At 49.9% G+C, this 15845-nt stretch overlaps 1 protein-coding gene across 6 annotated transcripts in view; it reads left to right on the top strand.

The window, feature by feature from the left end:
* MICAL2 (microtubule associated monooxygenase, calponin and LIM domain containing 2) overlaps window positions 1-15845 on the top strand; it is a 213397-nt gene that overhangs the window by 108137 nt on the left and 89415 nt on the right. For 5 of the 6 annotated variants that reach the window (XR_004139260.2, XM_031460007.2, XM_031460010.2 and 2 more), the window contains exons 16-21: window positions 2140-2208; window positions 5168-5311; window positions 6773-6895; window positions 7879-8097; window positions 8345-8446; window positions 9633-9758. Coding sequence is in view for 5 of the 6 variants with exons in the window: in XM_031460007.2 (XP_031315867.2) it covers window positions 2140-2208; window positions 5168-5311; window positions 6773-6895; window positions 7879-8097; window positions 8345-8446; window positions 9633-9758 (783 nt within the window). In the remaining variant the exon portion in view is untranslated. The remainder of the gene's footprint in view (window positions 1-2139; window positions 2209-5167; window positions 5312-6772; window positions 6896-7878; window positions 8098-8344; window positions 8447-9632; window positions 9759-15845) is intronic. The other variant, XM_031460013.2, reaches the window with a different exon arrangement.

Raw genomic sequence — 15845 nt, 5'->3', positions numbered from 1 at the left:
ACAAGTATTTTCTTCCTCCTTGTATCCCAGTTCTTTATGGTGTGAAATAGAGTCCAAAGAGATGGGGGTTATGGAGGCAATTTCATTTCACAAATAGGGATATGCAGATAAGAAAAACTTAGATAAATTTCTAGATTTGCGTTCTCTCAAGCTTTTTATTGGAACCTAGCTCTTGGTTGAGAATCAGTGCTTCCCTGATAAATCCATAAGGAAGAGTAGAGACCTTGGGGGGATGTGTTGCTAACCTTTCCATTTAGATGGCATTTTGCTGTCCTGTGGGTCAGGCTGAATCCAAGGAGCTGGGGTTGCCCCCACCCACTTCCTCTCTTCCCCCTGAATGATTTTGAGGTCTTCTTAGGTGCTGCTACCAGGTACCCTCTCCCAAGGAGTTCTTTCTGGGTGCCTGTGGCTGACATGCTGGGTTTGGATCCCCATTAGGCTGATGGTTGGAACAGTCACGCCCAAGGCTGTTGAATCAACAAGAGTAAATGTCTTGTTCTTCAAGGGGAAAAGCCAAGTCCTCATTTAAGGTGGCAACAAAATGAACAACAGAAAACCCTAAGACTGTGCATGGAGTGTTCCTGTCGGGGAGGACATCCTGTACTTTCACAGGCCCGGTCTCTGGGCCAGCACGGCATTCCCAGGCCTTGGAGCTGGGAGCCCAGACGGCCTGGGCTTGGAGACTCAGCATTGTTGTAAATAAGGTCATCTGTTTCTCTTGGTGTTTGCCCAAACATTGGGGTTGAAATTATTTCCATTCACAGAATAATGATTTATTGGAGGCTGAGGAAAATGTTGAAGGGAGGGCAGGGCCCTTTGATTTGTTGTTTTGTGTGACCTGAGCAAGGGAAGGGTCACATTTTTGAACAGATGTTAATGACTAAACTGTGGTTGATCTTGTCTGAAAAGTTTTTTTAAAGGGTGCTGGTCAATAGGAGGAGGGGGCAGGGAGATGGGGAGTGTAAGGACAGGGGAAGCAGGTGCTCGCCTTTGGAAGCAAGTGAGTACATAGTAGACTGTGCTGGGGACTCTGATAATATTGTTGATTTAGAACAACGGGGAGATGATAGACTCCTCTGTGGTGGAGCGAGGTGAGGGTGCGTGGGGCTGTTCGGGCTGTACACCGGGGTTTGAGGGGAGGGGCGGCCAGGCTGGGATTTAATGTGGCCCTGCTATAGAGGTGGCCCACAGGGAGGGATGCCTAGTGTGTAGGGATGGTTCCGTGGTTCTCACGAGCTGGCCATTTGGAGACGGTCTCAGCTGGAGACTGGTGGTAAAGCATATAACCGCAGTGTGAAGGAAGAGCTAACCCAGCAGGGTACAGAGGAGGTGCTAAATCTAGCCCCCACCCCCATCCCAACCCATAGCATCAATTCAACTTGTGCGGTCCCTGTCCTTCCCTGGAGGAGACAAGCCAGATCACAGGTGCGCCCTCGGGTGGCCCTTGCAGGGGTCATGCAATGAGCTTGGGTAGAGGGGTTCTCTGGATTTAAATGTCCAGATTTGGAAAGCAGGAAGTAGACTGGAAGGGATTATCAGTAGTGTAATCATGCAACTTATTGTCTAAACCAGGTACTTTTGAGAGTGAAAGGGGGCACTATTCATAATTATGCCTGGGGAAAAGCAATAAATCAAACTGTCCACAAACTGGGCTGCACGGTCACTGTAGCTTTCAGGCCATATCTGATGCTTTGAAGTTAACACACTATTGTTTACTGGTAGCTGTGATGGTGGCTGAATGGCAGGCATAATTTGCCATCAAATCCCTGGACAGCTGCTCTGAGTCCTGAGAATCCCTGCCTGCAAGGTGAGCCAGTGCCACCTCCTTGTAGGAGGTGCTTTCTACATGGCAGCATCAGCAGGCCTGGCTGTGACCACTCCGAGCCCAAGGTCATTGACGGGGAGACAATCCCTGCCCATGTCACAGGGAGTCTCTGTGCTCTGGAATGTTTCAGCCTGATTTGGGGGGAAGACTCCCTCCACTGTGCCTGAACAGAACTGAGCGTTGGTCACGGTGCAGGGTAATTTCTGTCCATCTGTTTCCTGGGCTGGCAGCTGTTTTGGGCAGGGCTGCATCCCCGGTGCTGGCACCGCAGCCCTGACGGCCCTGAGCTCACCATGCTTTCTTGGCCATCACAGGTGGACAGCCGGACCGAAGAGAATGACATGAACAAGCGGAGGCGGAAAGGCTTCAACAACCTGGATGAGGTTCGTGTGCTCAGTGTCAGTTTCCAAAAAGGCCCGTTTCCTGACAGCCAGTGGGCACAGCCCTCCCACTTGCCCATGGCAGGCAGCCTGCCCTCCTTTCTCTCCTCTCATGAACTGCCGGGATCCAAGCTTGGCTTGACAGGAGAACAGTGGGTCTGGTCCTGACTGCCTACCAACTCTGTCTCCCTCCCAGGGTGTGGCTCATGTCTATAAAACACAGATGACACATTTGAAATGTATGACATTTTGCATGATTTTTAAAGATTAAAGAAGGAGACACATCTAACATGCCAGGCGTCATCTCTGGCTCTTAGGTTCATCACAATATAATCACTATTAATAGAAAGTAGTAAAAGAGGCACCAGCAGACCCACTTTTCTCCCAAAGTTTCTACTTTTTGTTTTCTGTACCTTTAGTCTTTAAGGCAAATGTCCCAGCACCCACAAGTGCCATCTTCTGGTAAAAGAAGAAAATTACAAGCTATTTTGTCAAAGCCAAGTAGCAGAATCTCTCTCCTGCTACTGAAAAATTGATCAGAAAAAGAGCATTGGTTCTTGCTTCCTCAGGTAGGTCTTTAAAGAAACCTGAGATACATACCTCATTCCAAAGAGCCGTTCTCATCCCACAAAAGCAAGCAGAGATATTGTCTGTGAACTGTAGGACACCAGCTTTTGCTACTACTGGCTGATACCAAAATGATGACATTGAGGCATGCGGGATAATTTATAGGATACATTCATGCTTGATTTATAGGACTTAGGAATAAACTTCTGCTGTCTTATACGGTTGAAGAGCTGTTGCTCTTGGCACTGATGTGAGCGAGAAGCCAGTGAACAGAGAGGTAGTTGAGATGAAGCCGAGGCTGAAGAACTGGGCTGGAGAGACGTCCCATTCCCCAGTTACAGGGTGTTGGCTCTGCCTTAAGTGCCTGTGATTTGCTCCCGCCTCCGCCCAAGAAGCTTCCCTTGGATTCATTTTGTCTCGGGGGAAGTCCGCCTTTCATCTGTGCCTTATTTGAGGGGGTGTTTGCTGTTTCTGTTGCTGGCAGCACAGGAGTTAGGGTGTGGGAAGAAATCTGGTCACATCCGCCCCTTCTGAAATGGCTCTGCTTTCTGGGCCAGCGTTTTGCTTAAAGTCAGATTTAAGCAAGCAATGATTCTCTCTAAATTCTCGCTACTCAAAATGCGGGCCAAGAACCAGGGGCACCAGTATCACCTGGCAGCTGGTTAGAAATGCAGAGTCTCAGGGCTCCCTCCAGACCTACTGGATCTGAATTTGCTTTTGAAGGAGACTCCCAGTGATTTGTGTACACGTGAATGTCTGAGAAGGGCTGGTTGGTCGGCACGGCCTGCTGTCCGGGCCTGTTCTGGCCTTGTGCAAACAGTGCCCACCCCAGTACACTTGCCCTATTCACACTCTAGTCTGCATTGCTAGGCAGAGCTATCGTCCCCACTTTGAAGTGGGGACTAACTCTTTGGTTTGTGTTTGTCCAGCTCTTCAGTGGCTGTGCATACAAGGTTTCCCATGGGGCTGCTACTCCTAGGAATCTTTTTTTTTTTTTTTTTTAAATCGCCTATAGCTTGCCTCTTCCCATGGATTTCTTCTAAGTGAACATATCTTTGTTTTGGGAACATCTGTTCCTGCGAGGGAGGTTCATTGTCTCCCTGGGAAAGCTGGCTGTCCTCTTGACATGACAGTGCCCTTTATACTTCTGAGGTGGATGAGGGCAGAACTGTGGCACTGGGCAACAGACAGTTGATGGACACTGATAATTTTCAAAGTTTTTTTTTAATCGAGTTATAGTCAGTTTACAATGTGTCAATTTCCAGTGTAGAGCACAATTTTTCAGTCATACATGAGTATACATATATTCATCTTCACATTCTTTTTCACTATGAGCTACCACAACATTTTCAAAGTTTTATCTTTGACAGATGAGCTTAGAAAATCCTCCATGGAATTCCATTTTGTAAAACAGCATAACCAAGTGATCATGGTCAACGTTGTACCATCCTAAGTCATGTTGATATCATGTATCACGAAATAAAGCAATGAAAAGGGTCCTTCTCCAAAATCCCTAACTGGTCTAATCATGAGTGAACATCAGCCCAACCCAGATCGAGGGACTTTATACGAAATAGCTGACCAGTCCAAGGTCAGGAAGGACAGAGAGAGATGGAGAAACTGTTAGAGACGAGAGGAGGCTGAGGAGACATGACGATGAAATGCATCATCATGAAATGTGGGAAACTGGTACCGTCTGAATCAAGTCTGTAGTTCAGTTAATATATCGTGTTAATTTCTCAATTTTAGTAACAGTACCGTGATTACCATGATTATCCCAGATGTTAACATTAGGTACAGCTGGGCCAAAGGTATGCAGGAACTATCTGCTATCTTTGTAACTTTTCTGTCAACTTAAAATTATTTCAAACTTGTTTATTTTTTTAGAGAGAGTAACACCAGAGCAGGGCTAGTTGATGTTGGGAGAAGGGTGCAGAGGAGAGAGGGGAAGCCCAGAGCCTGTGCCTTGCCTGACACCCCCTCCTGTTTCCTTCACCCCTTGGCAGCCACGTGATGTAGTTTGAGAACTATTTTACTCATCATTTTATCACTACATTTGATTTTTGCATCGCTTACATGGAAGTGGGTCCCATTGTACAGATGAGGAAACTTTAGAGAAGTTAAGTAATTTCCAAGGTCGCTGGGCTGGGAGGTGAAAGAGGATTCAAACACTAACTGTCTGGCTCCCAAGTCTGTCTGTGTCCTTCTTTGAGAAGACACATCCCTCCTGTGAGCGTTGTCACCATTGGGCCTTGCCTGCTGCATCAGCCTCACTTCCTCAGACCGCAAAAGGTGTCCTTTTTTAGGAAACTGTCCCTGTCATGAGCCCCCGAGGCCCCTCCCTGATATCTGGGTTCCAGATCCAACAACCAATGCACTAATTTGGCCTTTGCAGCCTTCAGCCTTTCTGAGCCAGAGCTTGGGCTCCAATCAAGAGGGCGGTAAAGAAGGTGGAAATCAGAACAAAGTCAAGTCCATGGCAAGTCAGCTGCTGGCCAAGTTCGAGGAGAACTCTCGGAACCCTTCACTCCTGAGGCAGGTGAGTCCTGTCAAATGTTCACTGGTGCCGCCTTCCTGGTGACCAGAACCCACTGAGAAGCCAGCAGAAAGGTCAGGCTAGTGGTGGTGGATTTCAGGTGAGCCAACCAGGCCTGGCTCAAAGGGAGACTCAAGCTCCTTCTAGATCCGGAGTCAGCAGACTTTTCTAAAAGGGGCCAGAGAGCAAATATTTTAGGCTTTGGGGGCTATCTGATCTCCCTTGCAGCAACTCAGCTCTGTCGTTATAGTGTGAAAGCAGCCATGGACAATATGTAAACAAACGTGCAGGGCTGTGTGCCAATAAAACTTAATTTACCAAAACAGGCAGCAGGCTGGCTTTGGCCCGAGGACCATAGTTCACTGATGCCTGTTCTGTGCTGGAAAGGAAATCCCTTCCCTGATTTGGTTTTGCTTTGCAGCCGTGACTTGGTTTGCAGCCATCTTTGAGATGGTGCAGCTGGAGGGAGATTTAGGCATGCTGACTGCCTGGGGGGTCTAAGTCCACGGTGAGAGGACACATCCAAACCAGGGGAAACTGAGTCATGGGTCTTAGTTCCATGTGGGCCTACAGGAATGGAGAGCCTCCTGAGCATCCTCTGGGGCCCCTGTCTCCTTGCTCCCTTGGTTCAGCCTGGCAGGTCTTCTGTGTCTGACCAGGGTCCTTGTGAGGCTGAAGGAGGTAGGATGCTCTGGGCCAGGCTGACTTCTCTCGGATTCTGGCTCGGGGTCTGTGCTGCATGGTTCCATTTGCTCCCCTGAATTCCTCAAGGACACCACTGTCACACTGGGATAAGAGTGTCAGTTTTTCTTTGAAAAGCATCTGTCACATGACAGAATTAGGTTTTTCTCAGGAGGAGGACAAACTCTTGATTAATTCAGTTGAGAGGCAATCACAGATGTCTCCTTAGTCTTGATGTGGACAGTGCCACTCCTGGACAAACTGACCTTCCCCAGGAAGCCAGCTTTTTTTTTTTAATAATAAAAAATAGACTTGTAATTGTCTGAATTGTCTTCTCATTGCCCCTTCTGGAGGCTTGGCCCTTTGCAGTGCCCAGGTGTGGATGAGGGCTCTTTTCCATCAAAAGGACTGTTGTGGGCATCCAGTGGGCAGGAAGCATCCCCATTTCCAGGAGGACTTTTAGACTAGCCACCCTGGCCTGGCATGGGCTCTGGCAATGCCTGCCCGGTGTCCCACGTCTGAGCCAGAAGCCAGCTTCCTGGGGATTCACACATTGTCCAAGAGGAGGGGACTCCAGGACTTGCTGGTCACATGGACAGAGAGCCAGGGTTCAAGTTTCCTGCTGGACCCAGCTTGTCAGAGCTCAGCCCAGGGCTCACTCAGCATCTGCACTCTCTCTCCCTGCCTCTCTTCCTCTCCTCCCTCCAAGTGTCTCAGTCTGAACTCACCTTTTCCTTCCTATTTCCTGCGGCTGCTTTTTCGGACTCACCTTCCTCCTCCCAGGAGCACCGTGTCTCAGGGATAGGTAAGCCCGTCCTGCACTCTTCCTCTGACCCTCCTGTTAACTCTCGCTGTCCCAAGCCGGAGCAGCCCACACCCAGCCCATCAGCAACTCTGAAAAGGCAGGTAGGGCTCCTTCCAGGGGACGCTGTCTTGGTGAAGCCAGAGGGGACTTTGATCCAGAGGGTGGGGTCTGTGGCTCTCTCTGCACCCCATGTAGGGCTGACTGTAGATTCTCTGCGAAGGCAGACACAACTTGAGGTCATCACCCTTATAGATAAGACTAGCCAAGTATGCAGCATCTTAAAATACATGCCAGTCAGGGGCATCGACTAACCAGCTACCATGCTTTTGGTGCTTTATTTGCCTGGGATAAAGCAGACCACAGTGATGCCCCTGGGACACTTAGCTTATCTGTAGACCTCTTAAGTAGGCTGATTTCTAAATCGATGGAAAAGTGGCAGTGATAGTGGAATGGGCTCAGGTGGCCAACTGGCTGCAAGCCGTTGAAGGGGTAAGACTGGAATGTGGTGAAGATCTCCTCTGGTACCTGAGCAGATGGGGATCTGCCCAGTGGGAGCCTTGAGCCACAGACTGAGGCTTTTTCAGCTAACATCTCTGGTTTGGAATACGAACAGGATCACTATGACAGACCACAGCACTCAAACGTGCTGGTCAGCATTAGGAATTCTGCGTTGCTTCGGGGGGTGTGGGGGTCAAAGGAGGTCAATGTGGATGTACTGCAGTGATTTTATGTCTGTGTACGAATCACCTAGAGAGCTTTATCAAAAATATCAATTTCTGGTGCTCAGCCCCAGATTAATTAAGCCAGGATATCTGGGGGTTGGACCCAGACTTTGAGAACCAGGTCAGCACAGGCTCTGATTTGGTGGGTCTGGGGTGAGGCCCGGGACGGTGTTGTTAAGGATGATGTCAGGTGATCCTGATGCAGGTGGTGGACAGTCAACCCCTGAGGTTAGTTTGGAATCTGACGCAATGTGGCACCTGGTGTGCCCTTGCCTCTCATCCTCATGATGGTTCCTCACGGTGGAGGGGGTCCATGGGAGGGCCACAGCTAGGAAGGAAGCTTGATTTTCCTTCTCCCCCAGTTCCCTTCGGTGGTTGTGACGGGGCATGTGCTCCGAGAGCTAAAGCAAGTGTCTGCTGGTGGCGAGTGCCCGAGCAGGCCCTGGAGAGCCAGAGCCAAGTCTGACCTGCAGCTGAGGGGGCCAGAAAATGCCGCCACCCTGCCGCCCACCTGCCAGGGAGCGCGGGCCCTCTCCGGGGTGCTGTGGCGGCTGCAGCAAGTGGAGGAGAAGATTCTCCAGGTGACAGCCTCGCTCTCTGCCCTGCCTCTGCCTCCACCCATGTCTGGGGTGCCTGCCTTTCCCCCCTCCCTCCTCCTGCCCAGGGCGGGTTCCTCCTCTGACCCTTCCCTCCCGCTCTTCTGTCCTGCCAGGTGTAGTGGGTGTGACAAGCCCACCTGGCCGCCTCCCGCCTCTCCCCCAGAGGGAGCCCTCACATCTCTGTCACTATTGCTTTTTTCTTCTTTCTTCTTTCTCACCCTGACTGCAGAAGAGGGCTCAGAACTTGGCCAACAGGGAATTTCACAAAAAGAACATTAAGGAGAAGGCGGCTCACCTCGCCTCCATGTTTGGATACGGGGATTTCCCACAGGTAAACACGGGGCTTTCAGAGCCCCCAGGAAGCCTGGGGTTGGACATCTAGACATAAGGGAGGTGACCATAAATCAGCCTCTGGAGCTTCATTTCTTCCTTCCTCCTCCCTTTATAGCCTGAGGTCCTTAATTTACTTTTTAAGCCACCAAAGAATTTGGATTAAAAATACCCCAAATGAGAAGATTCAAAATAAATAGATAAGTCATGACAAAGGGAAAACCAAGGCAGAAAAATGGGCTCAGGTCTCAGGAAAACATTACGGAACAGAAACTGTGTGCTGTTAAGTCCTAGACAGCTTCTGAGTAGGCTGAGCTTCCCAGGAGTCAACACAAGGAAGGAAAGCTGGTCTGTTACAGGAATCACATCACAGTACCTTCGAAGTGAAGGCAAACCAGTTGCTCATGATGTTTGGGGCACGATGCAGAAATCTCCCTGTGGCCTTGATCAGGGAGACCCTGAATGCTGAGGTCCACCACATTAGTAACCTGCCCTCTGCTTTCCCAAAAGGCAGCACCAGCCAGGGAGAATGGCCTTGCCTTAGAATAGGAAGCACAGCCCCCCTCCAGGCCAGGTACTTATTTAGAAACTTGCTGAAAAGAAGAGCGTGTGCTCGCAAGGAGATGACAGGGTTGAGGATGGGGCCCCATGGTGCCTGTGTGTCTACGGTATTCCCTTGCTTGCAGCAAGCCTGGTCTCTAGAACACACCTCCTCTGCTGCTCTCACTCAGTCTCCTCCGGACTTGTGCCCGAGGTACTCAGCAGAGTCGTAGACCTGGGAAGGCTACTTTGCCTTTAGTTCATTTTTAGGGTTCCATGCATCTGCAGAGGTTCCTGCTAGGGAGTCCAAGTAGCCTGGAGTTGTCCTTGCCTAAGCTTGCAGCTGGCTTCAAGTGTTAGTGCTGGTGTCTGCGGCCGATGTTGGCAGTAACAGGCTGGATTGGCTCCAGCTATTTTGATGTGAGGAGGGAGCCAGAATAGTTGTAGCAGAATGCAGTGTAACCAGGAGCCAGACAGTCCTGCTGGGCTCCAAAGACAGAGGCTCTAGCTTTTTGTCCTGAGACCTGGGCCTGGATGTCCATTCCCCTCCTTGGATGTGTAAGCTTGGGGGCTGCACCATCGAGGCGAGCATCGCTGTGCATTTCCCTGGGGATAATCAGAGTTTCTTCTGTTTCTGTTCTGTGCAGAATAAACTACTCTCTAAAAGCCTGTCTCATACTCATCCTTCGTCTTCTCCCTCCTGCCTTCCATCTCCTGATTCAGCTGCTCCTTCCTCTCCGTCGACTGTTGACTCTGTTTCTCCTGCCAGAAAGGTAGTTGTCCTGAACAATTGGCTTCCCCCACTCCCTGCATGTCCTGAGATGTTCTCCTGCTCTGCTTGACCTACACAGACAATCACCTGAATTTTGGCTTGCCTGGGATGAAAATTTATAAGCTACTTGACAACAACCCTGGGTTTGGTTGGTTTTGTGTGGGAGCAAGAAACATGGTGGAAGAGGCAGCACACAAAACCTATCAAACAGTGATTGCTCACCCACCAAGCATTTATTGGGCACCCCACCATGTGCCAACCACTGTGCAGGGTACTGAGAAAACAGAGAGGAGGGAGGTACAGTCCTCTGACTATGGTGTAGATGGCAAATGGCACACCAGCATAGAAATGTGTCACATTTTACCATATGAAATTGCCAATATTTAGCTGGTTCTGACCTAACAAGATGCTGATTTCGTATGGTAAATCTAATACAATACTATTTGTTAATTCTATCAGAGGTAAAAGGCAAGATTCTAGAAACCCAGAAGGGAGAACCTGGGAAGGATTCACAGAGGAGGTAATATGGGAGCCAAGTGTTGAAGATTACGTTGGGGGTGGATTTTGCTAGAACAAAGTGCAGGGAATGGTATTTTAAGGAGAATGTGCAAAGGAAGGCAGACAGAACTTGTGTGGATGGAAAGATAATTCTGGTGCAACTTGATTTGGGGATGAAAGTATTTGTGGGAGTGTGAAGAATGAGGGTGAAAATCAGCCCACTCTTTTTGTGTTAAAGGAATTCATTCTACCCTCTTGTAAAGAGTCACGGAAGGATCTGCTCTGAGTTCTGAAGGATGATGCAGGTAGCAGGGCAGAGGTTGGAGAGCTGGTGGGGAGCTAATGTTGGTTGAGTAGATAATGAAATACATCCATAAGCATTGATTAAATTTGGGTCCTGGAGCACTTTTCATGTTTTCCACTTGTCTTCTTGTTACCTAATGTGCTAAGAACACCACCAGGCTGGGGTGGGAGGGGACAGTCTCCGGAGAAGCTTGGCTCCTGGAATAGATGAACCTAAGAATGGACGTGAAGCCCAGTTGTTTATCTGTTGCTCACAGGAGTAGGTTGGGGACTCTTCTGGGAAGACTGCTCCTCTGAACACCTCCAATCTGTCTGCTCCCACCTGTGCTCGTCTCTGTGTGCAGGGCTGAGTGTGTCCGTCAGAGTTACAGCTCCTTTGTTTCCACCCTGTTAGGCTGAAGCACAAACCAGCAACCTGCTCTTGTGTGAGTGGGAAATTAGGAGCTGCCTCCTGGGAGTCCCACCCACACTAACCTCCCCTCCGTGGGGGAGAAGAATGCAGGCAGGGTCTCCAAGAAAGGAGCTGCCCTGGGAAGCCAGAGGGAGGGGATGTGGAGAAATAACAAACATGTCCCATCATCAGCTCTACTGAAAGCAGCCCAGGCTGGGGTGCCCGGCATCTTGTTCCAGGTCAGCATTGGTCAGCTATTTGACCTTCAGTCTTCTGACCTGTCTGGGTCTCCATTTCCTCATCAACAGGAGGGTGATTCCTGGCTCACATGATAGTGAGCTGTATGGGCAGAGACTGGCAGCACCATCACCAAGACCTGAGTAGCATTTGTGCCCAGCTTGGGAGGGGAGTACTTCCTGCTGTGGAAAATGTCATCAGCACCCTTGACAGGACAATGGGAGGGGCAAGGGCATCTGGGCACAGACAGGCAGTGGCTGGTGCTCCTGGCTGGGCAGCTGGGCCCACACCTGGCTTCTCTCTGGCCCTGTCCCTTTCTGGGTCACCCAGGACATGCCCTCTCTTGCCTCTGCTTGTCTTTTGTCCTTGTGAAGGCCTGGCTTGGTCACTGCCCTCCCAGAGTTGAGAGCAGAGTAATAATCAGGAGTTACCTTCCTGATGAGGCTTGCTTCCTAGTAGGGGAGGTAAACAATCAACAATAATGTATAGATGTAAATTATATAATGTATCAGAAGACAGTTTTTCCAATAGGAAAAATAAAGCAGGTAGCAGGGACCTGGCATGCTGGGCTAGGGTAGCAATTTTAAATGGGGTTGGCAAGAGGGCTCTTACTGGGAAAAAGAATTGAGCAGGAGCAGAGCCACAGATAGGAAAACAAAGGGACGGAGGAGACGAATTCCCAGGGCTTCTGACTTCGGCCCAGTGTTCTCTTCTTGTACCACAAAACCCCCGTGTGAATGGAGGCCTTGTCAAAGGGTCCAGCCCAGAGGCCATGAGCGTGTAGAGCCCCAAGCCCAGGCTCAAGGAGGGCTACACATGGGGTGGGTGGGCCTTGGGGTGACCAGTACCAGAGCCCAGGGCCCCACCTCTACAGCTTTGTTCTTTGTTTCTCCCAGGTTGGGGTAGAACAATCATCCCCTGTTTTCTTTTATTCCAGTTTCCGAGCCAGCCTTGGCCATCAGATGATGGTGTAATTGGGCTGTTTGGATAGCTCCTGACTTACTAATTACAGGCTGATGAGCCTTTCACTGTGCAGCTGGGAATGATTGGGGAGCTCTCAGAAAAGGCCATGCTGGGAGACTTCCCCTGTCTATGCCTTTGTTTCTCCATTTGTGAAAAGGACCCAGCCTGGACCTGATCCCCACAGAGCCCTCCAGATCTCGCTGTGAAGCTATTGTAAGCAGTTAAGTACGGAGAGGTAAATTTCCAGCTTAAAGCAGTCTTGGAAAGGTCTTGGAAAGCTGCACTGCCCCCTACTCCCAGCCCCCACCCACAATTTCCCTCCATCTCCTGGACCCCACCCCACTATTGATTTAACACTGGGCTTTGCATGTGCAGAATCAGGCAGAGTGATGGCTCCTATGAGGAGAGAATTGGCTGCCCCTCAATGTAGGTGACACCCTAGTGACAATTTCGTTCAGCCCTAGTGGAGCTCAGAGAGCCTCTTCCCTGGAGAGAGCCTGGGGTCCTTAATGCTTTTTCCCAGCAGATTATGGGCTGCTCTGATTGCCCAGTGACTCAAGTTTGCCTCAATTCAGGGGAGCCAGAGGAAGGAAAATGCACTTGGAAACAGAGGCTTAGCTCTTGGCAACCACCTGGGAGGCAGTGTGTTTCTGTTCCTGCCCCAGGTCCCAACACCTGAATTCTGAGGCTCCAGGAATAATCATCTCCTCATAGATAAAGACAGTCAAACTTGTGTTACTCACAGGGATTCACAGGGGTGCAAACTTGGGTCACCAATTCCAAGAGATGTAGCCAAGGTTCTGCCTTCACACTACACTTGACTACCTTCTCAGATTTACGTTCCACCTTAAAATTCAGAGTGATGGAGCTGGGTTTTTGGTCTGAACAGTCACAGGGAATTTTGAGGCCCTCTCATTTAGGACCCAGATTCTTACTGGAGTCTTATCTTTTAAGACCTTAGACTATGGGATCATGCCCAATCTGATCATTCATCCCATCAAATCAGCCCTCCTGTAGTGCTCAACCCCATCAACCCTTAGTTAACTAACTTCTTTCTTCAAAGCAGGAGGCCACTGCCAGTTTGGCCTCTAGCATGGCTGCTAGCCTAGCCATCTGCCAAGGCTGGTGAGCTCTTGCAAGATCAAGATGGTAGCCGAGTGTTTGCACAGCTGAGCAAGAGGAAAGGCCTCACTAGGCTGGGGAATGTGGTTTAGTCTTCCTAGGTCAGAAGAGCAATGTGCATTGCAAAAGGAGCTTTCTCTATCCCTGGGGTGTTTGTTTTAAAACTGGATTTGCGGGGTTTACCTAGAGATTTGCATATTAGGGAGAAGCTGGGTGAGTCTTGGCTGGGCAGTCTGCCTGTTTCACCTGCTACAGGGATAGAACTCAAGGCTGGCTCCAACCCCATTGTTCTCTCTGTTCTGGGGATGGAGCTAGGCAGCCCTTTAGAGGTGTCCTGTGTGCGTCCCAGCCTGGGGGATTTTACTGTGCAGAGCGCCCGTGCGTCTCGGGGAGGCAGGATACTATAAGGGCTTGGAGTCACACTTGGGTTCAGAGCACCCATTACTTGCTATGTGACCTTGGACGAGTTAGTGGACCTCTCGGCACCTTGGTTTCCTAACCGATAGGATGGCGGTGACAGCAGCTACTCCCGAGAGTGATTGGAATAACGCAAAGACCTAGCATATATCAAAGGCCACAAATGTGCTCTTTCCCCAGTGGAGAAGAATTCTAGAAGAAAACTCACTTACCTAAAGTGAATATTTATTCCTCTCTTTCTAAAGGCAAAGAAGTTACCCTCAGGTTTCCATTTCCATTCCAGCCACTTAGGAACAGTGCAGCCTGAGTTAGAGCCTCCCTGAACCTCGGCTGCCCCGTCAGTGAAGGGGGATTATCAGACCCACTTTGCAAGGCCATGAGGGTTCAGTGCAGCTCAGTGCCCAGCACCAGGGGACGTAGGCACAGACATGGGTGGCCACTGGAAGGTCAGAGCCTCAAAGACCTGCCTGCATCTCAACTCTGAGGGTGTCGTTTCCAGACCCCTTAAACAAGGCACTTTCAGTCCTTGCCCTGAGCATATTATGGCTGAGAACTCAGGCCCCCCAGCCTGTCCTCTGATGTTTCAAATCCAGGGACTCCTCAGTGAGGAATGTCTTTGCTCAAGTAGGCCTGGGAGACCTCCTCTGGCCCTACCTCTCCTTCCCTTGAGCCCTCAGCTCCGAGGCCCTGGAAGTTCTGCTCCCAGCCCTGCCTGACCTGTGTGAGCTTCCTGATATGCACTGCAGGCCAGGTGGCCAGAGATGGCCCAGCTCTGTGGAGAAGGACAGTCTGGGCAGCTGGTCATCTTGGCTGAGTTCCAGGCCCGAGGGGGGATATTAAGATTGTTTGGAAACAAGCAGGCTCCTGGGCCTCCTTTCAGAGCATCTGCCCTGTGCCAGGAGCACAGATGAGTAAGACAGGTCTTGACATCAGGGAGTGCAAACAGGAGGGTGAGAAAATCTCCAGCATGCAGGCAGGGACTGTCATATTCTGAGCTAGGGGTGACAGGGCAGTCTCGGGAATGCCTCTTTGTGGAGGACCAGTCATCTCCTGCAGCCTCTGGCGACAGTGCTTGTGATGACAGTTAACGTCATCATGTGTGCAAGTGGGTTGACTTGCAGGAGAGAAGCCAGTGCACTCACCTGGGTGGGCCACGTAAGTCTTACTGCAGAGGGGGCTACGCAAGCAGCCATGATTTTCCCTGAGTAAACTCCACCCAGCAGAGGAAAAAGAAGTTCCAGGACATGGAAATTTGAAGCTGCAGCAATGTTGGTGCTTTGGACTCATTAATCATCTGCCAAGTGCTTCTTGGGAGCCCAGCACCATGAGAGGCTTGGCCCAGATCCTTTGATGACTCCTTCACAGCCCTGTGAGGATGGGGGCAGTCTCCCCATTTTATAGATGAGGAAGCTGAGGCTCACAGAAGGGAAATGATGCCTGTGAGGTTAATCTGATGTCATGTTAGCTGATGGTCCTCCCGAAGTATCCAACCGTTCCAGCTTGTTCTAGATAATTAGCTGAAAATAACTAGACTTCAAGGGAACAAAGGTAGTGAGAAATACCCTGGTTCTTCAAAAATTACAAGAATATTGAAAAAATGCATAAAGGGTGGCAAAATTAGTTCTCAAAAAACTAGTGACTGGGACGGTTTCGTTTCTGGCCATATCATCTGACTCTCCAACTTGGTGTTTAGACAAATTATTCCCAGCCCAATTGTAAGTGCTCCTCTTGACCAGCCCTCCCCAGGAGCTTACCTGCTTTTGCCCTCCAGTGCAGCCATCACCTTGTTGAGGACCTCTGGCTCTTACACCAGTACGAGTTTTCTGAAGGTTTCTCCATGAATGGAGTATCTTTTCTTCCTCAGGATGCTCAAGGCCCATTGATTCTCTAGTTTATTAGAGCGGGGCTACTCAAAATGTGGGCTGTGGGCAGGAACTGGTCTGTGACTTAGTGAGCACAGCAAGAGAGAGTAAGCCTTAGACACTTGTAGAGCAGTGTGACATTGCCACACATCCAAGTGCCTGATCATATTTCTAGTAATTCATTTTCATTGTATCCGGAAGTGTCAGGCTGCAGTGGATTAGAGATTTAAAAAGAAGAAGCAAAGCCTGGTCATTCACCACGAATAGTTTGAGGAGCACTGAGTTAGCACGAGTC

Source organism: Camelus dromedarius, chromosome 12 (genome assembly GCF_036321535.1).
Source record: "Camelus dromedarius isolate mCamDro1 chromosome 12, mCamDro1.pat, whole genome shotgun sequence".
Classification (NCBI taxonomy): Eukaryota; Metazoa; Chordata; class Mammalia; order Artiodactyla; family Camelidae; genus Camelus; species Camelus dromedarius.
This window is presented reverse-complemented; position numbering and strand designations above follow the sequence as displayed.